Source organism: Marmota marmota, unplaced genomic scaffold, assembly GCF_001458135.2.
Source record: "Marmota marmota marmota unplaced genomic scaffold, marMar, whole genome shotgun sequence".
In the NCBI taxonomy this organism is placed as follows: Eukaryota; Metazoa; Chordata; class Mammalia; order Rodentia; family Sciuridae; genus Marmota; species Marmota marmota.
This window is the reverse complement of record NW_026000037.1, coordinates 5,802,324-5,825,953: the sequence shown is the minus strand read 5'-3', so window position 1 is coordinate 5,825,953 and position 23,630 is coordinate 5,802,324. Positions and strand designations below refer to the sequence as shown.

Sequence of the window (23,630 nt, the reverse complement as noted above, 5' to 3'; positions counted from 1 at the left end):
ATCTCTAGCAACACACACACATATACAGAGAGAGAAACAAACAAGTAAAATTGATAAATAGCATTGGCATTTTATCACTGAAGTTCTTAAGCAGTAAAGGCTTGTAGTGATAGTGAATTTTTAAAAGATATGTACATTATGAATAATCTTGGTTCTTTATATCCAGTACTCTCTGTATGTGACCATTTTCCTTTTTCCTAGTCTTCCCTTACAGTGAATTCTCTATCCCAAAGAACACAGGCTAAAAGCCTGCCACTTCCTGTCTAACAATGTGGCCTTTCCTCTATTTATGTCTGCTATAAATACTTAAAGCTTTTAGTAATGTCCATTTAGAGATGAGACTACATGAGGGAGGAGAAATAGGTTCTCTGCTTTTATTGTCTTAATTATGGGCATGTACTATGATTCAGTTTTTTTTCAGTCTTTAGTATTCATTTTCCTTTCAATAATTAAAAATGACACTTTTTGATAAATTATGCATTTGTTTGTACAAATTTATAGGTTTAGAATGATACTTTAAAATCCATGCTGTAATTCCAAAAATTATATCTGTAATAGTGATTAAATTGTTATAATTGTAAATAACCAGGTTTGCCTCTTTACAGGGTTTTCTATTGTGATAATGTCAATATGGCCATATCTCCAAAAGGTTTGTACATTTCTATCTGTTCTTTTCATAAGTAACTGTAGTCGTAGTAAGTTTTAAGTAGCTGAACATTTTCTAGAGGAGCTCTTTAGTATTCTGTAGTTTAATCTCTACTAGAATAACTTTAGAACATAGTTCCTCAAAAGAGCCTTGTAAGTAAAGTAACAGAATATGTTTTGGGCAAACCAGAACACATTTGGAGTAAAATGGATGCTATACTAAGAAGACAGGATTATAGCTGGACATAGTCTTAATCCACAAAATATACAGATGGTATTCCTGAGGGATAATTTCATATTTTTCCCTTGGAATTAATCTGGATTGTTGGGCAACATTATGAATAGAATAGATAATATGCAGTATTCCCTTGGTTTTCTTGGGATATTGATATCTAGGACTTCCTACCCCAGGATACAAAAATTTATGGCTGCTCAAATCCCTTAAGTAAAATGATTTATTTAAGTAAAATTTACATGGAATCTCTTCACATTCTCCAGAGACTTTATTTATTCCTAGATTATATCTAATAAAGTGTATATGCTATGTAAATGTTTGTTAAACTCTATTATTTTTATGTGTAATCGATTTTGTTATTAATTTATAAAGCATCAACCGATGTGATTCTGCATTCTGTATACGGGGTAAAAATGGGAGTTCATAACCCACTTGAATCAAATGTATGAAATATGATATGTCAAGAACTATTTAATGTTTTGAACAACCAATAATAAAAATTAAAAAAAAATTTATAAAGCATCATATTAAAAATAAACATAGAGGGCTGGGGTTGTGGCTCAGTGCAGAGCGCTTGCCTGGCATGTGTGAGGCACTGGGTTCGATTCTCAGTGCCACATATCAATAAATAAAATAAAGGTCCATTGACAACTACAAAAATATTTTAAAAATAAACATAGAAAACTTGAGAAGGTTAAATTCTATTATTTAGAGAATAATAACAAGGGGAAAAAGTCTATGCTTATTCAGTATACTTTTCAGTGAGACCCTGTCTCAAAATAAAATAAAAAATGGGTCTGGGAAGGTAGATCAAAGGTAAAGCACCTGGGTTGAATCCCTACCTAGTATCACCACCACCCCCTCCCCCCCCCAAAAAAAAAGGAGAGAGAGAGAGAGAAAGAATATGATTTATCATGTGTTCCTGGTGGGAATGCAAAATGGTACAGCCACTTGGGAGTTTCTTAAAAAAACCTAAGTATAGTTTTAGTGTAGCATCTAGCAGTTATGCTTCCAGATAGTTAACTAACTGATTTGAAAATTTATGTCCACACAAAAATCTGCATACTAATGTTTGTAGTAACTTTATTTATATTGCCAAAAGCTGAAGTATACAACAGATACTTAAAGCAATGAGTAGAGAAGCAACATGTGGTACATTTGTATAATAGAATGCTATTCCATTGTACGGTGGTGTGTACCATTGAAGGATATCATAAAAAGGCTCATAACGCTGTTCTAATCATGAGGAAAACATCAGACAAATCAGTCAAAAAATAAGGAGAGTCTGAGAAACTGTCACAGCTCAGAGGAATCTAAAAAAACACGAGGACTTGGGGCTAGGGTTGTGGCTCAGTGGTAGAGTGCTTGCCTAGCATGTGTGAGGCCCTGAGTTCAATCCTCAGCGCCACATAAAAATAAATAAATAAAATAAAAAGGTATTGTGTCTAATTACAACTAAAAAATAAATATATATTTAAAAAACCATGAGGACTAAATATAATGTGGTATCCGGGTGAGATCTTAGAACAGAAAAAGGTCATTAGGTAAGATCTGGGAAAATTTGAATAAAGCACAGACTTTCGTTAATACTAATTATCAGTATTGGTTCATAATCTGTGACAAATGTAGCATACATTTCGTTTGTAGTATTAGGAATTGAACCAGGGGCCTTGCATGTACTTGCAAGCCCTCTACCACTGACCCATATCCTCAGATCCTTGGAAGTTAATTTTAAAAGTTATGTTATATATAAAAAATTATTATCATGACACAAAGCATTCTTTCCATATTGGCAGAGTCATTGGAATTTAAACAGGATATTTAACAAATTAGAAGCAACTGTTTCTTTGCTAAAATTACATTTCTTTTATGTAGTCTTTTTTTAAAATTGTAGATGGACATAATACCTTTATTTTATTTACTTTTTTTGTGGTGCTGAGGCTTAAACCCAGGGCCTCACACATGCCAGGCAAATGTTTTACCACTGAGCTACAACCCCAGTCCCTTATCTAGTCTTTTTAACCTGCAAAAGTCTCAAAGGAAGATTGTTTGTAATGATTCTGCATGTTCTGCATAATAAGTTGAATTTTGAAAAGTTACAAGTCTTTCTGTAGACATTTGACAGCTTTTAAATGTAAATTTATTGAGTTTGTGAGCTGATAACTAGTCCTTTGGCAATACAAATGTAACTTCTGCCCAAAACTGTATCAATTTAATCAAGAAATTTCATAATGATATTGAGAATTTCCTGTGTACCAGGTATAATACTAAGCCTTTTTTAAATTAATTTTTAAAATTTATGTATGACATCGGAATGCATTATAATTCTTATTACACATATAGAGCACCTTTTTTCATATCTCTGGTTGTATACAAAATATATTCACACCAATTTGTGTCTTTATATATGTGCTTTGGGTAATAAGTCTATCACATTTCACCATCATTTCTAACCCCATATCCCCTCCCCACCCCTCTGCCCTATCTAGAGTTTGTCTATTCCTCCCATGCTCTCCCTCCCTATCCCACTATGAATCAGCCTCCTTATATCAGAGAAAACATTCAGCATTTGGTTTTTTGGGATTGGCTAACTTCACTCAGTATTATCTTCTCTAAATCTATTTACCTGCAAATGCCATGATTTTATTCTCTCTTATTACTGAGTAATATCCCATTGTGTACATATGCCATATTTTTTTTATCCATTCATCTATTGAAGGGCATCTAGGTGGGTTCCACAGTTTAGCTATTGTGAATTGTGCTGCTATAAACATTGATATGGCTGTGTCCATGTATTATGCTATTTTTAAGTCCTTTGGGTGTAGACTGAGGAGAGGGATAGCTGGATCAAATGGTGGTTCCATTCCCAGTTTTCCAATAAATCTCCATACTGCTTTTCATATTGGCTGCACCAATTTGCAGCCCCACCAGCAGTCGTAAAAATTAAAATCAAGAATCAACAAATGGGACGGACTGAAACTAAAAAATTTCTTCTCAGCAAAAGAAACAATCAGTGATGTGAATAGAGAGCCTACATCTTCTGAGCAAATCTTTACCCCTCAAACATCAGATAGAGCACTAATCTCTAGGATATATAAAGAACTAAAAAAGCTAAGCACCAAAAAACAAATAACCCAATCAATAAGTAGGCCAAGTACCTGAACAGACACTTCTCAGAAGATGGTATACAGTCAGTCAACAAATATATGAATGTTCATCATCGCTAGCAATTAGAGAAATGCAAATCAAAACTACTCTAAGATATCATCTCACTCTAGTCAGAATGGCAGCTATTATGAAGACAAACAATAAGTGTTGGCGAGGATGTGGGGAAAAGGCACACTCATACAGTGTTGGTGGGGCTGCAAATTGGTGCAGCCAATCTGGAAAGTACCAAGATTTATCTACATCATCCTTGAACTTCAGAGCAACCCTGGGAGGTAGTTACTGTTAGTCCTAGTTGACACGTGAAGAATTTGGGTTGAGAAGACAAGTTCTTTGTCCAAGGTGACACAGCTAGAAAATGGCAGACATTTTCTGAATTTCAGGATACTAATTATTTTATGATAGTATGTTGCAAGATATCTTGCTTTTAAGATAGTGTGTGCAAAATATTATCTAGCTTATCATCTGTCAGAAAGATAAAAGCTAGGCTAAACTTTTCTCCCACAAAACAAATAAAGAAAAAGCAGCAAATTTTCCCAAAGAATTTGGTTCTATTCTGAATATGTGTCTCCTGGCCCCTGGTGACAGACAGGCATCAATGAAGTGTTGCCCAAAGGTGGGGATGACCTCTAGGAAGACACATTCTTAGAACACAAAGTATGAATTACAGTGATAGCTTATTTCATTGTGTCAGGGAGTTGATGAGTTATGATAATATAGCATGATAATAAAACTGGCATATTATTAAAAGAAAACACTAAGAAATATTTGTCCTTATATTGTATAGGTAAGTCACCAAGTGCATGTAATATAGTGACCTGCTCCTAAGCACTGTACATATGTTGGCTCAAATAATTTTTATAAAAACTCTGGAGGAGGTTATCCCCACCTGACTGATACAGAATTAAAGTGACTAGGCTTGGTGGTGCCCACATGTAATCCCAGACAAGCACTGGAGGTGAAGGCAGGAGGATCACAAGTTCAAAGCCAGCCTCAGCAATTTAGTGAAGCCCTAAGCAACTTAGCAAGACCCTCGCACAAAATTAAAACTAAAAAATGGGCTGAAGTGCCACAGTCTGGCTAGGCACAATTCAGGAGCCACTTGTCAAAAGAAACGAACTTTATTTTTAGAACCCACACTCGCCAAACAAAACAGCTCCTCAGGAAAAACCTTCAGAGCCCATCTGCTACCACTGGCTTCCCACAAGCCTCTCCACCTCCCACACTCCTCCTCTTCTTGAGGCTGATTGGCTGGGTTGCGTGGGCGGAGCCAAAAATTCCCCCAATGAGCAGCTCCATGGTCTGAAAGGGCGGGGAAACAGCCCAATGAGCATCACTGCAGAGGAGCCAATCAGTTGGCAGCTAGAAGTTTGCTGGGGCTGCTGTGAGCCAATCATCAGCTGGCAGCTGGGAGTTTGCTGGCAGCTGGGAGTTTGCTGGGGCCCCTTCGGCTGTGGCTCTCAACACTGAAGATATGACTTAGTGGTTAAATGCCTCTGGGTTTAATGCCTGGTATGAAGACAAAAACAAACAAAAAATCCAAATATATTATAATATAAATAATAAAGCATATTATTTATTTTCTCAGCTACTCAGGATTTTTCAAATGGAGCTAAGTAGAACCTAGTTGGGACACTCCTTAATGGTAGGGACTGTGTTTATTTTTTGTATCCCTATTGCCTGTCATAAGTTTTTGATATAGAGTTTATGTTACATTTAAGCAATTATCTCACGATAATAGGTGAGGAGCTTTGAAACACACACATTCATATCTAAGTTCTCCTAGCAAAGCATTAACATTGCTAGAACTTTGACTTTGTCAGTACTGTTGCATTTTAGAGAACAGTGTTTTGAACTTCAGTACCCAACACTTTGGGAGTTTATTTTTATTTAATTTTTTTTTTTTTTGGACTGGGGATTGAACCCAAGGCACTTTACCCTTGAGTTACATTCCCAGTTCTTTTTATTTCTTATGTTGAGACATGATCTTACTAAGTTGCTGAGGCTGCTGCATATTTGTGATCCTTCAGCCTCTGGAGTACTTGGGATTATAGACATGTACCATCACACCTAGCTCTTGATTTTTAAGTTGATTTTCTATATTTATTTAAATTCATTTTATAAAGTTTAATGGTTCTTGTTTCCCCCAAGTGACTGTTTATGTTGATTTGTTTCACAGTCCCTTTTCTAAACGAAAGTTTTCTATTTTTCTGAAAGTGTTGTATTTTCTGAGTTTTAGTCATTTGGTTCTCTCTTCACTTTTCATGATAGTAAACCCTCCTTAGGTCTAGGGATGTAAGTCATCGATAGAATATGTGCCTAGCATGCAAGAGACCCTGAGTTCAATTCCTAGTAGCATCAAAACCAAAACCAAAACTAAACCTTCTTTAAGTAGCAGAATGGACCCTGTATGTTGAAAGGAAGAATTAGTAATTCTTTTAATAAGAGAATTGTCAGCTTTTGTGTTTTACCCATCTGACCATTATGCCCAGTGTAAAAAATAATAGTAATAGATTTACCACACTAATGTCTGCTTATGGGATAGCATAAATATAAAAAATTGTATTTATAAGAATTAAGGAATACCTCATTATTTTTATGAAGTTATTACTTTTATATGTATATATAAAACATATATAAAGTATAATTATCTTTTCAACAAAATTTTTATGCACCACTTATTTCCATAAAAATTAAAAAAAAAATGAAGCTCCCTTAATTATGTTTTCCCTGTATACAGTGTGAGAAATAGAAAGTCTGGTGGTGCATTTTCAGAATATAATATTCAGCCTTAATTGGATCCAATTGTAGCCACTTCAATTATAGTCCTTCCCTTTTGCTCTCCCTAATTTTAAAATAAACCAATAGTGTAGATTGTATCCCAAGTCTTCCAATCAGAATGCAGGTAGTGCTGTCTGAGGTATATGAACGGGCAGACTGCCCACCTAGGCGTCCTTGCTGGCCAGGTTCCTTAGCTTGCTTCTCTGTCAGAAGTACAGTTTGCCTTGTCCACTTGCTTTTGATTTCTGGTGGCACCTCATTGTTTCTAACACAGTGAATTGTTAGCACATTTAATTGTAATGTCAGAAGTTTGAATTCTTTCCTGTAATAGAGTTCAGAACCTCTATGTTAGAATTATTTCTGTTTTTTAATAGAAAGACTTACATGGTCAGACAAATGTATTTAAACTTTACCTTTCTTGGGTAAACAATTCTTAAAGCATTGTGTTTATTTTTTTTTTTGCAGATTGATCAGACAGCTGATGCAAGTTTTTTGGGTTGGGTTATTGCTTCGTTTAGTATTGGTCAAATGGTAGCTTCACCTATATTTGGTTTATGGTCTAACCATAGACCACAGAAAGAACCTCTCGTCATCTCCATCTTTATTTCAGTGGCAGCCAACTGCCTCTATGCATATGTCCACGTTCCAGCTTCTCATAATAAATACTACATGTTGGCCGCTCGTGGATTGGTGGGATTTGGAGCAGGTAATATGTTTGTATGTATATGTCTGATTGTGTCAACTTCACATTCATCCTAATGTTTATGCCCTCTTGCCTGGCTTTATTTCTTCTTAGTCTAGTATCTCACAATTGGGCACAGACATCTTTTCTTACAAAGAGGCAAATATGTTTTCCTATCACTTTGCCTTGCTCATTGTGTTTCATTACCTGTAGGTTTTCTCCTTTGTTCCCATCATTATTCTTCAAGATGCAGATTAATTTCTAAATCTTACGTGAAGCCCTCCCACACCACTCTATCCCTCGATCTTCCTTTTCTCTGATCTCTCTCTGGCACTTTCTTATAGTCTTGCATGGTTTAATCCTTTCTTGCTAGTCAGATGGTAAGCTCTTTGCAATTAGAGATAGTTATGACACTTTTTAATCTTCTCTGGCTCCTAGCAGAGTCTCTTGAACATAGTAAGTGCTCAGAAAAACTTTTTTGGGTTTTGAGAATTGTATCCAGGGTTGCTCTATCACTGTGCTATATCCCCAGTCCCTCTTATATTTTGTATTTTGAGACAGGGTCTTGGTAAGTTGCCCAGGCTGGCCTGGAACTTGGTGATACTCCTGTATTAATCTCCTAAGCATCTGGGATTACAGGCATGCCCTACCACACCTGGCTCAATAAAACTCTTGAGGTAAATTGTTATTGGATTTTTTTCCCCCGTTTCATATATTTCAGGTCTATGCATGCAGAGTTTGTGACTTTCCTTTAAAAATAGTTGTAAGCCTGGTATGGTGGTGCATGTCTATAGTTCCAGCTACTTGGGAGGCTAAGGTAAGAGGTCAAGGGCAGTCTGAACAACTGAGCAACTTTCTGTCTCAAAATAGATGCAAATAAAAAATGGTAGTATGCCATTCACTCATAGTTTTCTGAGTGCTTAATGGAGAAAGTTTGATATTTTTATAATGCCATTTTTCTATCCAAAACTGTTTTAATATTACTAAAAATTCTGTTTTCCATTAATTCATGCATTTGTTCAATAAACATTTCTTAAATGCTTTGTATGATCATAAAGAGGAAGCAGTGACTATAATGTTGACCAACATTTCTTTTTTTGCATAGAGCCAAATTAAGTGCCATGTTATAAATTGAAGGATATTCTCTTTTATTGTGGTTTATTGTGTCTTTTCTTAGGAAATGTTGCAGTGGTTAGATCATATATTGCTGGTGCTACTTCCCTTCAGGAAAGAACAAGTTCTATGGCCAATACAAGCACGTGTCAAGCATTAGGATTTATTCTAGGTCCAGGTAGGTGCTCTTCACTTGTCATGATTTGAATTTGAATTGGGGAAACCCTTGTGTTTTAAAGATATATATAATCCAGTATAAAACCTCCTGGCTGATGGGCAAAATGAGGGAAACTAAATTTTTATTTTTATTTAATTTTTTGCAGTGCTGGGGATTGAACCAAAGGGTTTTTGTATGCTAGGCAAGTGATCTGGCAGTGAGGCAAGGCTCATTTTACCTTGACACCAGTTCTCTCAAGTTAAATGCTATTTGTCCCACTTTACAGATGAGGATGCTAAAAGCAGAGAGAGCCTAAGAAAATTGGTTACCCAGATAGTAAATGGGAAATTCAGGTTCGGACCTAACTCTGACTCTTGTCAACTAATCAGTTTGATCTGACATCTCTTCAAGAGTTTATTTTTCCATTTATTGGAAACAATTCTTTTTACTAAAGTATTTGAGGAAAGTTATAAGATTCTTTACCCTTTAACCCTTTGCCCATAGCTTTAAGACTTTTCTACGGCTGAAGAAAATGAAAATGTGTTTCGTTTTGTGGATTTTTGGGGGATAGGGTGGGGCATTGGGATTGAACTCAGGTTGCTTAACCACTGAGCCACATCCACAGCCCTTTTTATTTTTTATTTTGAGACAGGGTCTCGAAAAGTTGATTAGGGTCTTGCTAAGTTGCTGAGCCTGGCCTTGAACTTGTGATCCTCCTGCCTCAAACTCCGGAGTTGTTGGGATTATAGGTGTGCACTCTCATGCCCGGTTGAAAGTGTTTACTATTTCTTCCAAAGCCTCTATCATTTTGCTAAGTGTAAAAAAAAATTAATATGATTTTAATAATTACCCAAGACAAATTCATTTGGCTGAGTAGAGAAATTAGTCATTTTTTTCCAGTGTGTTTGAAATCAACTTCATTCAGAAATAATGTACATAGAATAAAATGTACCCAATTAGAAGTATACTTTGATATTTTGACAAATATATGAATTATGTCGTTTCAATCAAAATATAAAGCATTGATTATCTCAGAAGTTTGCTGTATACGATTTTATTTTCAACTATTCCACTTTCCCTGTCATTATAATTTATTTTCTCCCATTCTAGAATTTCATATACTTGGAAATATGTGGTATGATTCTTTATTTGGGACTGGTTTCTTTTGTTATTATGTTGTTTTGGTTGTTGATTATTTCATGTGTATTATTTCATATATTTCATGTTAAATATCTATGATTTTTTAAAAATGTGTTTCCCTGTATGTAATATGTCTTTGTTTCTTTGGCTGATTTTTGTTGTTGTTGTTTTAGTACCTTTTCTTTATTACTGCTTTTCAGAAATTTCATATGATATGCTTTTTAAAATTTTTTTGTTGTTATTTATTGGGACTTTTTAAAAATTTCTTACATACATGACAATAGTGGAATGCATTTCATTCATAATTATCCATTCACAGCACAATTTTTCATAACTGTGTATATAAAGTATGTTCATGCCAAATTATGCCATTATACATGAGCTCTCTTTTTTTTTTTTGTATTACAATTCTTAATATATCTTTATACCAAAATTTATCATATCTCTGTTTGTATATAAGGTATGTTGACACCAGATTCACATCTTCATGCATGTATTTTGTATAATGATTACTGTCATTTTTAATGTCCAGAAAATATTGAAAATCCAGATACTTGGTCTATGCTTTGGCTGTTGATTACATTTATGAATATTATCAGTTTTGATCTAACTCAGTTTACTTCATCATTAGCACCTCACCCCCACCCTCAGTTCCCATTACTTCCTTTTCTTGAGCCAAAAAAGGCTCAACAGAATAGGGTCTAATTCATAGGTTTATCCGAATCCTAATATTTTGGTTTAATATTCTGGAACAAATATAAGCACAAATGTAGACGGGTTGAACCTTAAGGCTATACTGTAAAGTACATGAGGACATAGCCCGGGTCTTCTTATTTTTCACTCTGCCTCCTCATTATTAGCACAATACCTTGTGTAGATAGAATATTGTTGACCACCTTCAAAGTTTTGAAAGATTATCTCATTTAAACAGTTTGTGTTATAGATAAGTAAATGGAAGCCTGAAGAGATTTGATGGCTTCTTCAGTAGTAAGCACTCAACAAGCGGTGCATTTACTGAATGCTTGCTATGGTCTGGGCACTGTTCTTTAGGTACAGCATCTCACTTCCTCCTCACCCTAAGGTTATATGCTAGTGATTAACAGAGCCTCATATAGAATTCAGACAGGAAAGCAAACCACAGTACTGTTGATGTCCAGTTTTGCCACAGATCAAATTTTAAATTATATCAAATATATATAATTTGGGTATAAAAATAGTGATATTTAAAATATTTGACCTAAAATATGATGTTTTCTTTGTTATAATGAAACTGATTAAACTTTTATAATTTATTTATTGAAGAAACTGTATAACTTAAATTTCCAATTGGAATTTTTTTTGAGAAAAGAAGATCCTGGGGCTGGGGTGTGGCTCCATGGTAGAGCATGTGCTCTGCATCCTTGAAATGCTGGGGTTCATGCCTAGCACTCCTCCCCACTCCTCCACCCTATACCTCCAAAAACAAAAAGCAAAAAAAGGAGATATTGACAAGTAACTTAGATATAGTCCTTTGTGGATGCACATACGTCAGTTTCTCTCACTCTTTTATCATTGTCTCCTTAAGGAGTCTTTTCAGACATTTTTTTTCCGAGTTACTCCACCCCCATGAAATTTCAATGCCACATCTCTTCATCTATTTTTATGTGCTTTACAATAGAAGAAGGGAATTGTTGTTGCCACCCCCCAATAAGAACCAATTTTCTTGCTGCTGTGGGGAATGCGTGATGTAGATGGATGATTCCTTAATGTGACTTCCATTCTGAGACAAATGTCTTACTTTTTTTGAAGCCTGTGCCTCCCATATAATAATTCATTTGTGTACATTTTATTTTAATAAGTTTTTCAGACTTGTTTTGCTCTAATTGGAGAAAAGGGCATGACATGGGATATGATTAAGCTACAGATAGACATGTATACAGCACCAGCTTTACTTAATGCCTTCGTTGGAGTTTTAAACATTATTCTGATCATCACTGTGTTAAGGTAATTAGAGATGATGATATAAATTTTCATAGATATAAATTTTAATAAGATTTGTCATTTTTGGTAGAAAATGATCCCTATGTAGTCTTTGTTTTTGATATTTATTATAGTTGTGTTCACATTCTTTGATCAGTTAAAGTATGTAGTGATGGCAACTATAATAGTAGACAACTTGATAAATGAGCACAGATTATGAAGATCTTTGAATATTCAAGATTTGATCTTTTTAAAAATTTAATCTTATTTGTTTTCAAGATTTGGTCCTATTGACTACGTGTTTCTAAGTAAGGGAATGTCACTGAAGCAGCATTTTAAGTAGATGAATGGATAAGTGTCTTAAATTTACAAGTTGCTTGGAATGTACGTCTCTTATATTAGAGATAATTTTAGAAAATTACAGATGTTTTATTAACTTTGTTTCTTTAGAATGCTTTATTCAATTGTCCAAAAGCATTTGTATCTAATGTTTCAGATCACTGAAAATTTAAAATACTGACTAAAGTAGATCACATATGCTTTTGGATGCATTGGGTATTTTTTTTCATTTTATGGTTAATATGATATGAATTATAACTTCTGTCTTTTTAAGTTTATTGGTTGTATTCATCAGTAGTAATTTCATTACTCAGAAGTCATTAAGGAAACTATATCAGAATGTAAAAAAATAGAAAACTAGAATTAAATCTGAACTGTTTCTGTATTATATTAATCATTTTCAAAATACAGTATTTACATTTTTCTTTTTAAGAGAACATCGAGTGGATGACTCAGGACGACAGTGTAAAAATATTAATTTTGAAGAAGGTACTGTTCACCTATTTGAGTAAATTACTTTGGCATTATCAAAGTGTTTCTAATGATTGTTTGTTGTTTGCCTGCATTATTCTTCTGAGGACAGTATAATGGGTGTTTGGGAAAAAGCTTCAAAACTGAAAGGTACCTAAATTGATTTTTTTTAAAATAAATTTTCCCATATCAGTTATTTGACTCTCTCATGTTGGCTTATTATGAGTTAAAACCATTGCTAAGCCAGGCACCATGGCGCACGCCTGTAATCTCAGTGGCTGGGGAGGCTGAGGCAGGAGGATTGAGAGTTCAAAGCCAGCCTCAGCAATAGTGAGATGCTAAGCAACTCAGTAAGACTCTGTCTCTAAATAAAATACAAAATAAAGTTGGGGATGTGGCTCAGTGGTTGAGTGCCCCTGAGTTTAATCCCCAGTTCCCGCACCTCCAAAAAAAAAATTGCTAAGAATTATTTCATGTTATTTTCGAACAATCAGTTTTCTAAAACTGTGCCTTTCTGTTTCAAGTAATTCTTTATTGCCTTATGGTTTCTCTTTATTGCCATATGGTTTCTCTTTTTTTTTTCATTCTTTTATTATACTTTGTAAATGTACATTTTTCATCCTTTAGATCTTTCTTTGCCTCATAAATAATGTCCAACCTAGGAAATGGATATATATTACCAAACACACTATTATTTAAGTGCTAACTGTCCTTGTTGGGGATTGTCTTTCCATGTTAAACTGTAGCCTGGTCCCTACCCTCAGTGAATTTTCAAAGCTATGGAAAAGACCCGGTGTTAATTTGCCAAGCACTTTCATATAAAATTGTTTTTAAATTTTAGAACATGTTTAGATAAAATGTTCATAATCAATTTTAAAATATTCTAGTTTATAGAGGTTTATCCTGGGATGATAATTTCCACTTACATAGAATTCAAAATCAATATATTAATGTAGTCTTTCCTCAAAATTCTTTTTTTTTCTTGTTTTTTTATTTATTAATGAATTGGGGGTTAAACCCAGGGGTGCTTAACCACTGAGCCACATCCCCAGCTCTTTGTATTTTTTAAGACAGTGTAAATTCTAGTCTGGCTTGGGGCAGTGCTGATAGTTGATTTGAAGAAGTCAAGACTGCCTTCTAGGTATTGATTGAAAATCAAGGAGGTCTATCCAAAACAGTACAAGGGATGTGGGGAATATACCTCAGGAGTAGAGTGCTTGTCTAGCATGTGTGAGGATCTGGGTTCCATCCCCAGCACTACCAAAAAAATAATAATCAAAACAGTATTTGGGCCCCAAGGACCTTGAAGAAGATCTAAACAAGGGGCTGGGATTGTGGCTCAGCGGTAGAGCACTTGCCTAGCATATGCGAGGCCCTGGGTTCAATCCTCAGCACCACATAAAAATAGATAGATAAAAATAAAGATATTGTGTCCAACTACAACTTAAAGGAAAAAAAAAAAAAAAAAGATCTAAACAAAGGTGACCTGTTCTCTCTGCATGGTTAGAAGAAAGGAAGGTCTCAAGCTAGATATCTCAAGTTGCTAATTCCGCCCAAGTCTAGTAGACTATTTCCAGATCACTTTTTATTGGAGGAAGATATCCTTCTCTCGCATGCTGAGGTAGAAAGGCAGATTCCATCATTAAAAATGATAGAAACTTTACTGTCATAGGAGAGTTGTACCAACCCCTTCCTGCGACTACATGCACACTTAAAAATAATGTACATAAGTGACACATTTTGACATACTCACATGGCTTATGCTGGGTACATGGATGAATTGCAAAATGGCATAATGGGTTTACATGTATGGATGTAAATGGGGCATACATCACAGTGACATTGGGAATAGCTCAAGTTAAGTGTGCAGTTTAACTACACGGTTCAAGATGAGAACTCATTACACTCACTTTGCCTTCCCACTTTATAAAAAAACCCCATCAAATACTAGTTATTTCTCTGTAAGATATGAGTAACAAGGATTTTTTTTAAATGGCAGTGTTTTAAAATGGCATAAGAATTTTTATTAATACTGATTTCATGTAACATTGAAATTAAAAATACATATCTATTTAAGTGAATCGTAGACTGGGGACTGATTTAGTAAAACTATTTTAATTCTTCATGAAATCATTTTAAATTTCAGATTTAGTAAGATAGAAAAAATCAGCAATTGAAATTTAAAGCAAATTTAAATAAATACATTCTTACAGAATTCTGTATCATTTTATTACCAAATTCTGTAAAATACATACATTTTGATTAGAGATACCAAACAGAATGTTCCCTAAAGATATAAAATTGAAGTATATTGCCAGGGGTTCGAGGCAGAAGTGCCTGCCTCACGTGTATGGGGCCCTAGTTTGTTTGATCACCAACACACAAAAAAAATTGAAATATTTCTCCTGTTGGGGGTTCACTTTACTTTTTTTTTTTTAAGTTGTCAATGGACCTATATTTTTATTTATTTGTATGTGGTGCTGAGACTATCCGAGTGCCTCACATGCTAGGCAAGGGCTCTACCACCAAGCCACAACCCCAGCTCTCACTTTACTTTTGTGTAGTACCATTTAAAAATTATTTTTAAGTATGATTTAACCATTATTCCTGGACAGGTACTGTGATGTACATCTGTAATCCCAGGACCTGTAGAAACTGAGGCAGGAGAGTTGTAAATTTAAGGCCAGCCTTGGTAAGGTAGTGAGAGCCTGCCTCGGAATGAAAAATAAAAAGGACTCGGGATGTAGCTTAGTGAGTATTATGGTGCCCAGTACTGCAGGAAAAAATATTTGTGTCGTAGAAATCCTGTTACTTTTAAACTGCTTTGAAGCCTAAAAATAATTTATAGAATTAATTATATGTAACACATTATTTTAGTATCTTAAGAAAAATTTAGATATATAGGTAATCTAATTTTTTTCTTATTTACCTATAGCAAGAATAGATGAAGTTCAGGATTCCCAAGGAAATATTGATCAAGTTGCTGTTGTGGCTACCAATGTTCTGTTTTTTGTGATTTTATTTATATTTGCCCTTTTTGAAACGTAAGTTTTATTCTGTCTTCATCTAAATCAGACTATTTATTAATTTGTATTTCTTAATGCAGTATTAATTAAACATACTGATATTATAAAATATCTAATGTAGGGCATATTTTTCTTATGATGTAAAAAGTATATATTAATTTTGTATCATGATTTAATTAACTTTAAGCTATATAGCTCTATATTTATGTATGCAGCATTCAGTGTGGCAACTTTAGATGTATTTAATCCTTGATTATGAAAAAAGAAAAATTAGTATAAAATCTCCTGTAGGCTTCATTGACTTTAATTATCATATGGCCCTTTCATTTTAAAAATACTTTTCTATTAGACTATAAAGATAGTACATTCTTGCTGGGCGCCTTGGCACATGCCTGTAATCCTAGCGGCTCTGGAGGCTGAGACAGGAGGATTACAAGTTCAAAGCCAGCCTCAGCAGTTTTTAGCGTTGTAGCATATATCAGAATTTCTTAACTTTTTAAAGCTGAGTAATATTCCATTGTAGGTATTGTTACATTTTATTTATCTGTTCATCTGCTGACACTTTGATTGTTTTACTTTTTGTATTACAAATAATGTTGCTATGAACATTGACGTATGAATATTTCTTTGACTCTTGGCTTTCAGTTCTTTAGGGTATAGTAGAGATTGAACTCAGGGGCGTGCTGTACCACTGAGCTACATCCCCACTCCACACACACTGTTTTTCTTTTTTGGAGATAGTGTCTTGCTAAATTGCTAGGCTGGCCTCAATGTGTGATCCTCTTGCCTCAGCTTCTTGAGTTGCTGGGCTTACAGGCCGGTGCCATCACACCAGGCTTTCATGCTTAATTTTTTGGGAAACTACCAATCTGTTTTCTTTATCAACTCACATGATTTTAAAGCTTAAACTACACTTGTTCTTTTTAAAAACACTTTAAATATAAATGCCATTTTGTAGTCAGTTAACAGGAGGAGGGAAAATGTGGGAAAAGAAGCTTGGAAAGGAAGGAGACAATCATATAAAGGAAGAGAGAAATTCAGAGGTAGGGAGAAATCTATATACTTAGGTAGGGATAAAAGAGACTGAGGAAGAGAAAAATAATCCAAAGGATTCTAATACTTATTAGCAACGTTTCACTGGAAATAAAACAATTTATTTATTTATTTTAGCAGTATAGTGTATTTTATAAAGATAATTAAAATAATAGGCATTATTTTATAAACAAATAAGAACAGTTCTGGACAGCTTGCAGCATATACAAATGACAACTTAAAAATTTACTTTTGCAGAGGTTCTTTAAGGAGGAACACTGGTCACCATATAGAAAGAACACCCTCAAGGGAGACCAGTCACTGGCAGGCCCGCCCTCCCAGACTCAAAGCTTCACTGAGAAGAGAGATCTGTTTAAACCAAAGAGTAATCATAATGATTTAGTTATGTTCGAATGATAGGGGTTATGATTGGTTTGGTTTAATTCCTTTTCCTGTTTTTTAGACTTTCTGCAGTACAGCTACAGCTATATTACTTATGTAATTAAAGTAAATATTAATAAATAGGGAAGCTTAGGTATGTAGCAACAAAATATGCTTAAGATGTGTTTATTCAATCTTGCTTATAACATAGGTAGGCCATTGTCATTGTTAAAAGGGATGCAAATACTTGAATGTGAAGGTATCATTAAAGCTTATACTTCATTTTAAAAATTACTGTGATTTAAATAAAATAACAATGGTTTATTTTTTATTTTTCTTAGAATCCTTGCTCCATTGACAATGGACATGTATGCTTGGACTCAAGAACAAGCTGTATTGTATAATGGAATAATACTTGCTGCTCTTGGAGTTGAGGCAGTTGTTATTTTCATGGGGGTTAAATTACTTTCCAAAAAGTAAGTTTTGTCTGGTTTTGTTTCAAATCTAGTTTTTAAAAATCAAAACATGAAACATGGGCTGGGGTTGTGTCTCAGCGGTAGAGCGCTCACCTGGCATGTGCGAGGCCCTGGGTTCGATCCACAGCACCACATAAAAATAAATAAATAAAGATATTGTGTCCAACTAAAAAAAGAAAAAACATGAAACACAGCTAGCTAATAACAATGTCAGTGAATATGCTATAAAATTTTTCTCTCGTTTATGTATTAGTTTTAGTTTTGGAAATTTTTAAATAGATTTAAATTAGATTGTTAAGCATGATATTTCTGTATTCTGGCATTTTTTAAATACTGTTTTTATATTTTTTATACTTTATTTGCTGAGGATCGAACCCAGGGCCTCGAACGTGCTAGGCAAGCGCTCTATCACTGATCCACAACCACAGCCCCTCTGGCCTATCTTTGGTGAAGCAAAATATTTTACCAAGCAAATAACTGTCTACTAATGTAGCTTTTGTGTGTTATGAAATAGTTTAAAAAGTATTTCTAAAAGTTTTATGTGTTTCATATGACATTGTCCTGCCATATGTAATATGTTATATAACAGAAAAGATTTGGTGATTAAATTTGGAAAATTTTGGTTAAGATTAATGAACTAATTGATTTTAGAACATTTAAGTCTTTAGTATGTAAAGATCATATAATATGGCAAATACAGTTTGTAGCATTTCTCAAAACTACTATTTTTAAAAGAATTTCTTTATGAAAGTGTAACTATAAGGAGCACACTTTGGAGGAAGTTCAGTCACCAACTCTAATGCAGGATGTTAACTGACCAAATCAGTTCTAATGCTTGTTAAAATCAATCAACAGATATTGAATTGGTATGTAGGGTCAGATTGCAATGGAGGGTGCTATGGAGACAGAAATCTTGCTGCAAAAATAGAGCAGTGCTGTGTATATGAAATGTCCAGTTCTGTACCTTCAAAGAACTTGTGTTGGGGGCAGTAAACATGATGTGAAGGCAAGTCTTGGTGAGCACTGTGAAGAGTCTGGGAGTGGTCCAGGAAGCATGGCCGAGGAAGTCGTATTCAGAAAGACTTCAGGGGCTGTGGTTGTGGCTCGGTGCTAGAGCATTTGTCTAGCATGTGTGAGGCACTAGGTTTGATTCTAGGCACCACATAAAAATAAACAAAATAAAGTTATTGTGTCCATTAAAAAAAAAAAAAGACTTTAGTGAAGTTGGAGATCAGCCATATACTCAGTCTTCTCTTTTCTGCGAAGACTGAGTTTTTGGGTTTTTAAGAAACAAGCAAAAAGGCCAGTTTGACCAAAGTAGAACTAGAGAAATGCCAAATGGTACAGAAGGTTTGAAAGCTGAGGAGCCCACTGGTTCTCTGAGGGTGATAGGATGCCTTCGGTTTTCAATTTTTTTAAATGTTGTTAGTTTTGTTTGCTTTTGAAAGCTTCTGGTTTTGTTTATATATTTTACTCTTAATATGCAAAACTTCCACATACAGAGGTCTAGAGAGCATTATGTTCTGCACCTCTAGTATCCATTATCTAGCTCCAACAATTACATACACTGGGACAGTGTCATCTTTGTCTCCACCTACTACTCCACACTTTCTTTCCCCTGCATCTGGATTATTTTGAACCTGAAACCAGACATCATTTCATACTTTCCATAAATATTTCATTAACTCAAAGTTTAACATTGACACCATCATCACATCTAAAAAGTGAACAGTGATTTCTGAAAATTGTCACATATCTAGACAGAGTTTGTGTTTTCTTGACTATTTCACATGAATTTAGTTTGTTCCTCGGTTTGCTTTCTTGATTCAATCTCTTTCATTCCTCGGTTTGCTTTCTTGATTCAATCTCTTTCATTGACTGGTTTCTTCCCTCCCTTTGTCTTTCTCTTCTTCCCCCCTTACAAATTGAGGCCAGGATGTTTATGTTGTAGTTTCCGCTTTTTGGATCTTGCTAGTGTTTAAAATATCCCTTTGTTTACTATATTTTGAAAACTGATCTGTACTTAGATCTAAAAGTTTAAAGGGATTTGGGTTCCATTTTTTGGCAAGAAAATAAGTGGTGTGATATTCTTACCTGAGAAAAAATATAACGTGTCTTTTTTCTCTCCTTATGATGTAAGTCACGATCGATCATTTCCTGAATCCATCCAAGGGTCCTTTTTAAGTGCTGACAAGTTTGCCCTCCAGATCTGAGGCTCCCCATCCATAGACTTAACCAAACTCAGATGAAAATATTTGGGGGAAAAATTGCATCTGCACTGAACCTGGAGTTTTTTCTCAACATCAGTTCCTAAATAATATAGTATAAAAGTATATACATTTATATTTTGAGGTATTATAAGTAATGTAGAGATGACTTAAAATACAGAGCAGGATGTTTTTAGGTTATTACCCTTTACTGTGCCATTTTACATGAGGGACTTGAGTGTCCTTGGATTTTGGTAACCTCAAGGGGCTCTTGAAACCAATCCCTTGCAGATACTGGGGGACAACTGTATTTTAATTCCATAAAACATTTATTTACTAGAATACATTCTACTAAAAAAACCTTCTCTTCACCAACCCTTTGATTATAGTGAGGTACAGTACAGTTTGCATAAGAAAGGATACATGTTTGATTTTTTCCTTTAATTAACTGTTATTTAAAATGATAAGATGGTTCTGTGGCATCCTCAAAAAGTGACCAGAGAGTGTTCCATCTTAGGATAGTATGAATTTATAGATTATAACACTTTCTTGTATTTCAGTTAATTCCCATTATTATTATTTTTTCTTTTTGGTGTTCATATTGCTAAGTTGTTGGCCAACTTCTTCAAATTGGCTGAGTACTATTTTCATGACCTCATAGTCACTAATAGCTTCTTTGCTTTCCAGTAGGAAAAGATATTCTAGTTTCAACTTCTGGATTTCCTGTCCCAGACCTGAAATTGGCTATTTTTTTTTTATAGAAGTCTTGGTTGCTTTTAGTGGGAAATTATGTATTGCATTTACAAGTATCACAAAAGTATCAAAATTTTATAGTTTTTTAATTATACAAGTAATGGAACTTTTGTTACTATGTTTCATTTTAAAATTACAGAATTTCTGTTCTTTGACAGGATTGGTGAGCGAGCTATTCTACTGGGAGGACTCATCGTTGTGTGGGTTGGCTTCTTTATCTTGTTACCTTGGGGAAGTCAGTTCCCCAAAATACAGTGGGAAGGTACATGATTCTATAACATTATCTCCTGGTGTTTAGCTAAAATTAGCAAGTCCTACACCATACTAATTTTGTTTTCACAGATTTACATAATAATTCAATCCCTGATACCACATTTGGGGAAATTATGATTGGTTTTTGGAAGTCTGCAAGAGAATATCATAATGAACGGCCAGTTGGTTGCCCAGTTGAGCAAGCCTGGTGCCTCTACACCCCAGTGATCCACCTGGCCCAGTTCTTCACATCAGCTGTGCTGGTTGGAATAGGCTATCCAGCCTGTAATGTTATGTCTTATACATTATATTCAAAAATTCTAGGACCAAAGCCTCAGGTAAGCAGGCTTCCCTGACATTGCAATTGTAAGACATACTTACTGTAGCACATTGGGGGATTTTTACCACATTTATTAGCATTTTAAGTTTTAAAAAGCAAAAAACCTTTGTCAAGTATTTATAAGGTTTATTTACTGAAACTTCACAAACAGTATGCTAATGTGATTAGGATGCTAGTGATTATGAGCTCAAAATCATTTTCACTGAAAAAAAAATTTGAAGCATAAATTTCTGAAACTCTTAAATTAGGCAACAGTAAGGGAACCATAATTGGTAGCCACGTTTGGATCTAGGCTTAATTTCTTCTGACTCCAGAAGCCATTACTAAGAGATGAAAAGCACAAATATCTTAAAAGTTTACAAAGGCTATGTATATTTTTAGATTATTATTTTGTGGTGCTTGGGATCGAACCTACAGGCTAGACAAGCACTATATCACTGAACTGCATATACCTTCAGCCTTAAACTAACTTTTTTTGGGGGGGTACTGAGGATTGAATTCAAGGGCACTCAACCACTGAGCCATACCCCCAGCCCTATTTTGTACTTTATTTAGAGATAGGGTCTCACTGAGTTGCTTAGTGCCTCACTTTTGCTGAGGCTGGCTTTGAATTCCCATCCTCCAGCCTCAGCCTCCAGAGCTTCTGGGATTATAGGCATGTGCCATCGTGCCCAGTTCCAAAATTAACTTTTAAGTAAGAATTTCATGGACCAAAGTTATAGCTCAGTGGTAGAACACTTACCTAGCATACATAAGGCCTTGGGTTTGGTACCCAGAGCTGCAAAAATGAATAAATAAGAATTTTAATTCTCTTATTCATTATATAAAATTGGAAAAAAATACAGAAGCAAAAAGAAAACTATCAGAGAGGCAATTACTACTAAGATTTTGATGAAGTTATGCTTCTATGCTTATGAGTGTTCAACACAAAAATGGCATCAAAAATATATAACATGTTGTGAATACTCTTCCATGCCATTTGATTTTCTTTTAGTGAATTTTTTTTTTTTTTTTTTTGTACCAGGGATTGAACTCAGAGGCACTTGACCATTGAGCCACATCCCTAGTCCTATTTTGTATTTTATTTAGAGACAGGGTCTTACTGAGTTGCTTAGTGCCTCGCTGTTGCTGAGATTGGCTTTTAACTTGAGATTCTCCTGCCCCAGCCTCCCAAGCCACTGGATTACAGGTGTGCACCACTAAGCCAGCTCGTGAATTATTTTAATGGAAACATTGTACTCCATTTATTCTTTCTTCGGTACCGGGATTGAACCCAGAGGCTTTCTACCTTTTTATTGTATTTTGAGACAGGGTCATGGTAAGTTGCTGAGGCTGACCTCAAATTTGGGATCTTTCTATCTGAGTCTCCAGAGTAGCTGCAATTACAGGTGTGCACCACCACATTCAGCTGTGCTATCATTTAGACTATTTTCAGATTTTGCTTCTAACTCTTATTCTATTTTTTTTGGTAGTTCTGGAGATTGAACTTGAGGCCTCAAACATGCTAAGTATGTGCTCTACTGTTGAGCAAAAACTCCAGCCCTGACCACAAAATAAAAATATTATCTATCTCCTTTTAAAATTAAGATGATAGCTTTACTCAAATAGGGTTCTTTATTGGAATCAGCAAGGAGAAAAATCTATAGATAAAATATTTTGGTAGGGTTTTTTTTTTGGGGGGGGGGGTGTATTTTCCGTGCTGTGTATTGAACCCAGGGCCTCAAGTATGTGAGCTAGGTTCTCTACCAATAATAAAGTACACCTCCAGTCCTGGGTTTGTTTTTTGTTTTTAACCTGAATACTATATTTTCAGTTTTTCAAAATTAAGAATAAAGGCATAAGCTGGATGCTATGGCATATGCTTATAATTCCAGCTACTGCAGAGTCTGAGAAAGGAGGTTCACTTGAGCCCAACATAGACCCTATCTCAAAAAAAAAAAAAAAAAAAAAAAAGCTGGGTGTGGAGGCACATACCTGTAATCCCAGCAACTGGGGAGGCTCAGGCAGGAGGATCACAAGTTTGTGGCCAGCCTCAGCAACTCAGTGAGGCACCAAACAATTTAGCAAGACCCTGTCTCACAATAAAAATTAAAAGCGGTGGGGATGTTGCTCACTGGTTAAGCACCCCTGAGTTCAGTCCTTAGTACCAAAAGAGAGAAAAAAATATTAATTACAAAAGCAATATATGATTGTTATAATAAAGTTCAAATTATTTAAAAATGTAAACAGGAGAAAAAGAAGACTCCCCTTATCTTCACTGCACCAGATGCTATTAACTTCATTTGAACCCTCAATATATTTTTCTTTGCCTATTCAAACAGCTATTCAATGCCTTTTAAAAAGGGCACAACAGATTATAGTACATATATATGTAGTTTTTCTACAAATAATTATTATTTTTTTTAACTTTAGGCACTATCATGGAAAGAAGTAATTACATTAATATGTTATTCTTTTTTTTTTTTTTTTTAACCTT

The 23,630-nt window shown here is 34.8% G+C and overlaps 1 protein-coding gene across 3 annotated transcripts in view; it reads left to right on the top strand.

Annotated features, from left to right (window-relative positions):
• Mfsd8 (major facilitator superfamily domain containing 8) overlaps positions 1-23,630 on the top strand; it is a 33,318-nt gene that overhangs the window by 6,145 nt on the left and 3,543 nt on the right. For 2 of the 3 annotated variants that reach the window (XM_015479023.2, XM_015479025.2), the window contains exons 3-11: positions 606-649; positions 7,292-7,532; positions 8,686-8,799; positions 11,757-11,901; positions 12,650-12,705; positions 15,623-15,731; positions 17,468-17,602; positions 20,721-20,824; positions 20,905-21,152. In XM_015479023.2, the coding sequence (XP_015334509.1) occupies positions 606-649; positions 7,292-7,532; positions 8,686-8,799; positions 11,757-11,901; positions 12,650-12,705; positions 15,623-15,731; positions 17,468-17,602; positions 20,721-20,824; positions 20,905-21,152 (1,196 nt within the window). The remainder of the gene's footprint in view (positions 1-605; positions 650-7,291; positions 7,533-8,685; positions 8,800-11,756; positions 11,902-12,649; positions 12,706-15,622; positions 15,732-17,467; positions 17,603-20,720; positions 20,825-20,904; positions 21,153-23,630) is intronic. The other variant, XM_015479026.2, reaches the window with a different exon arrangement.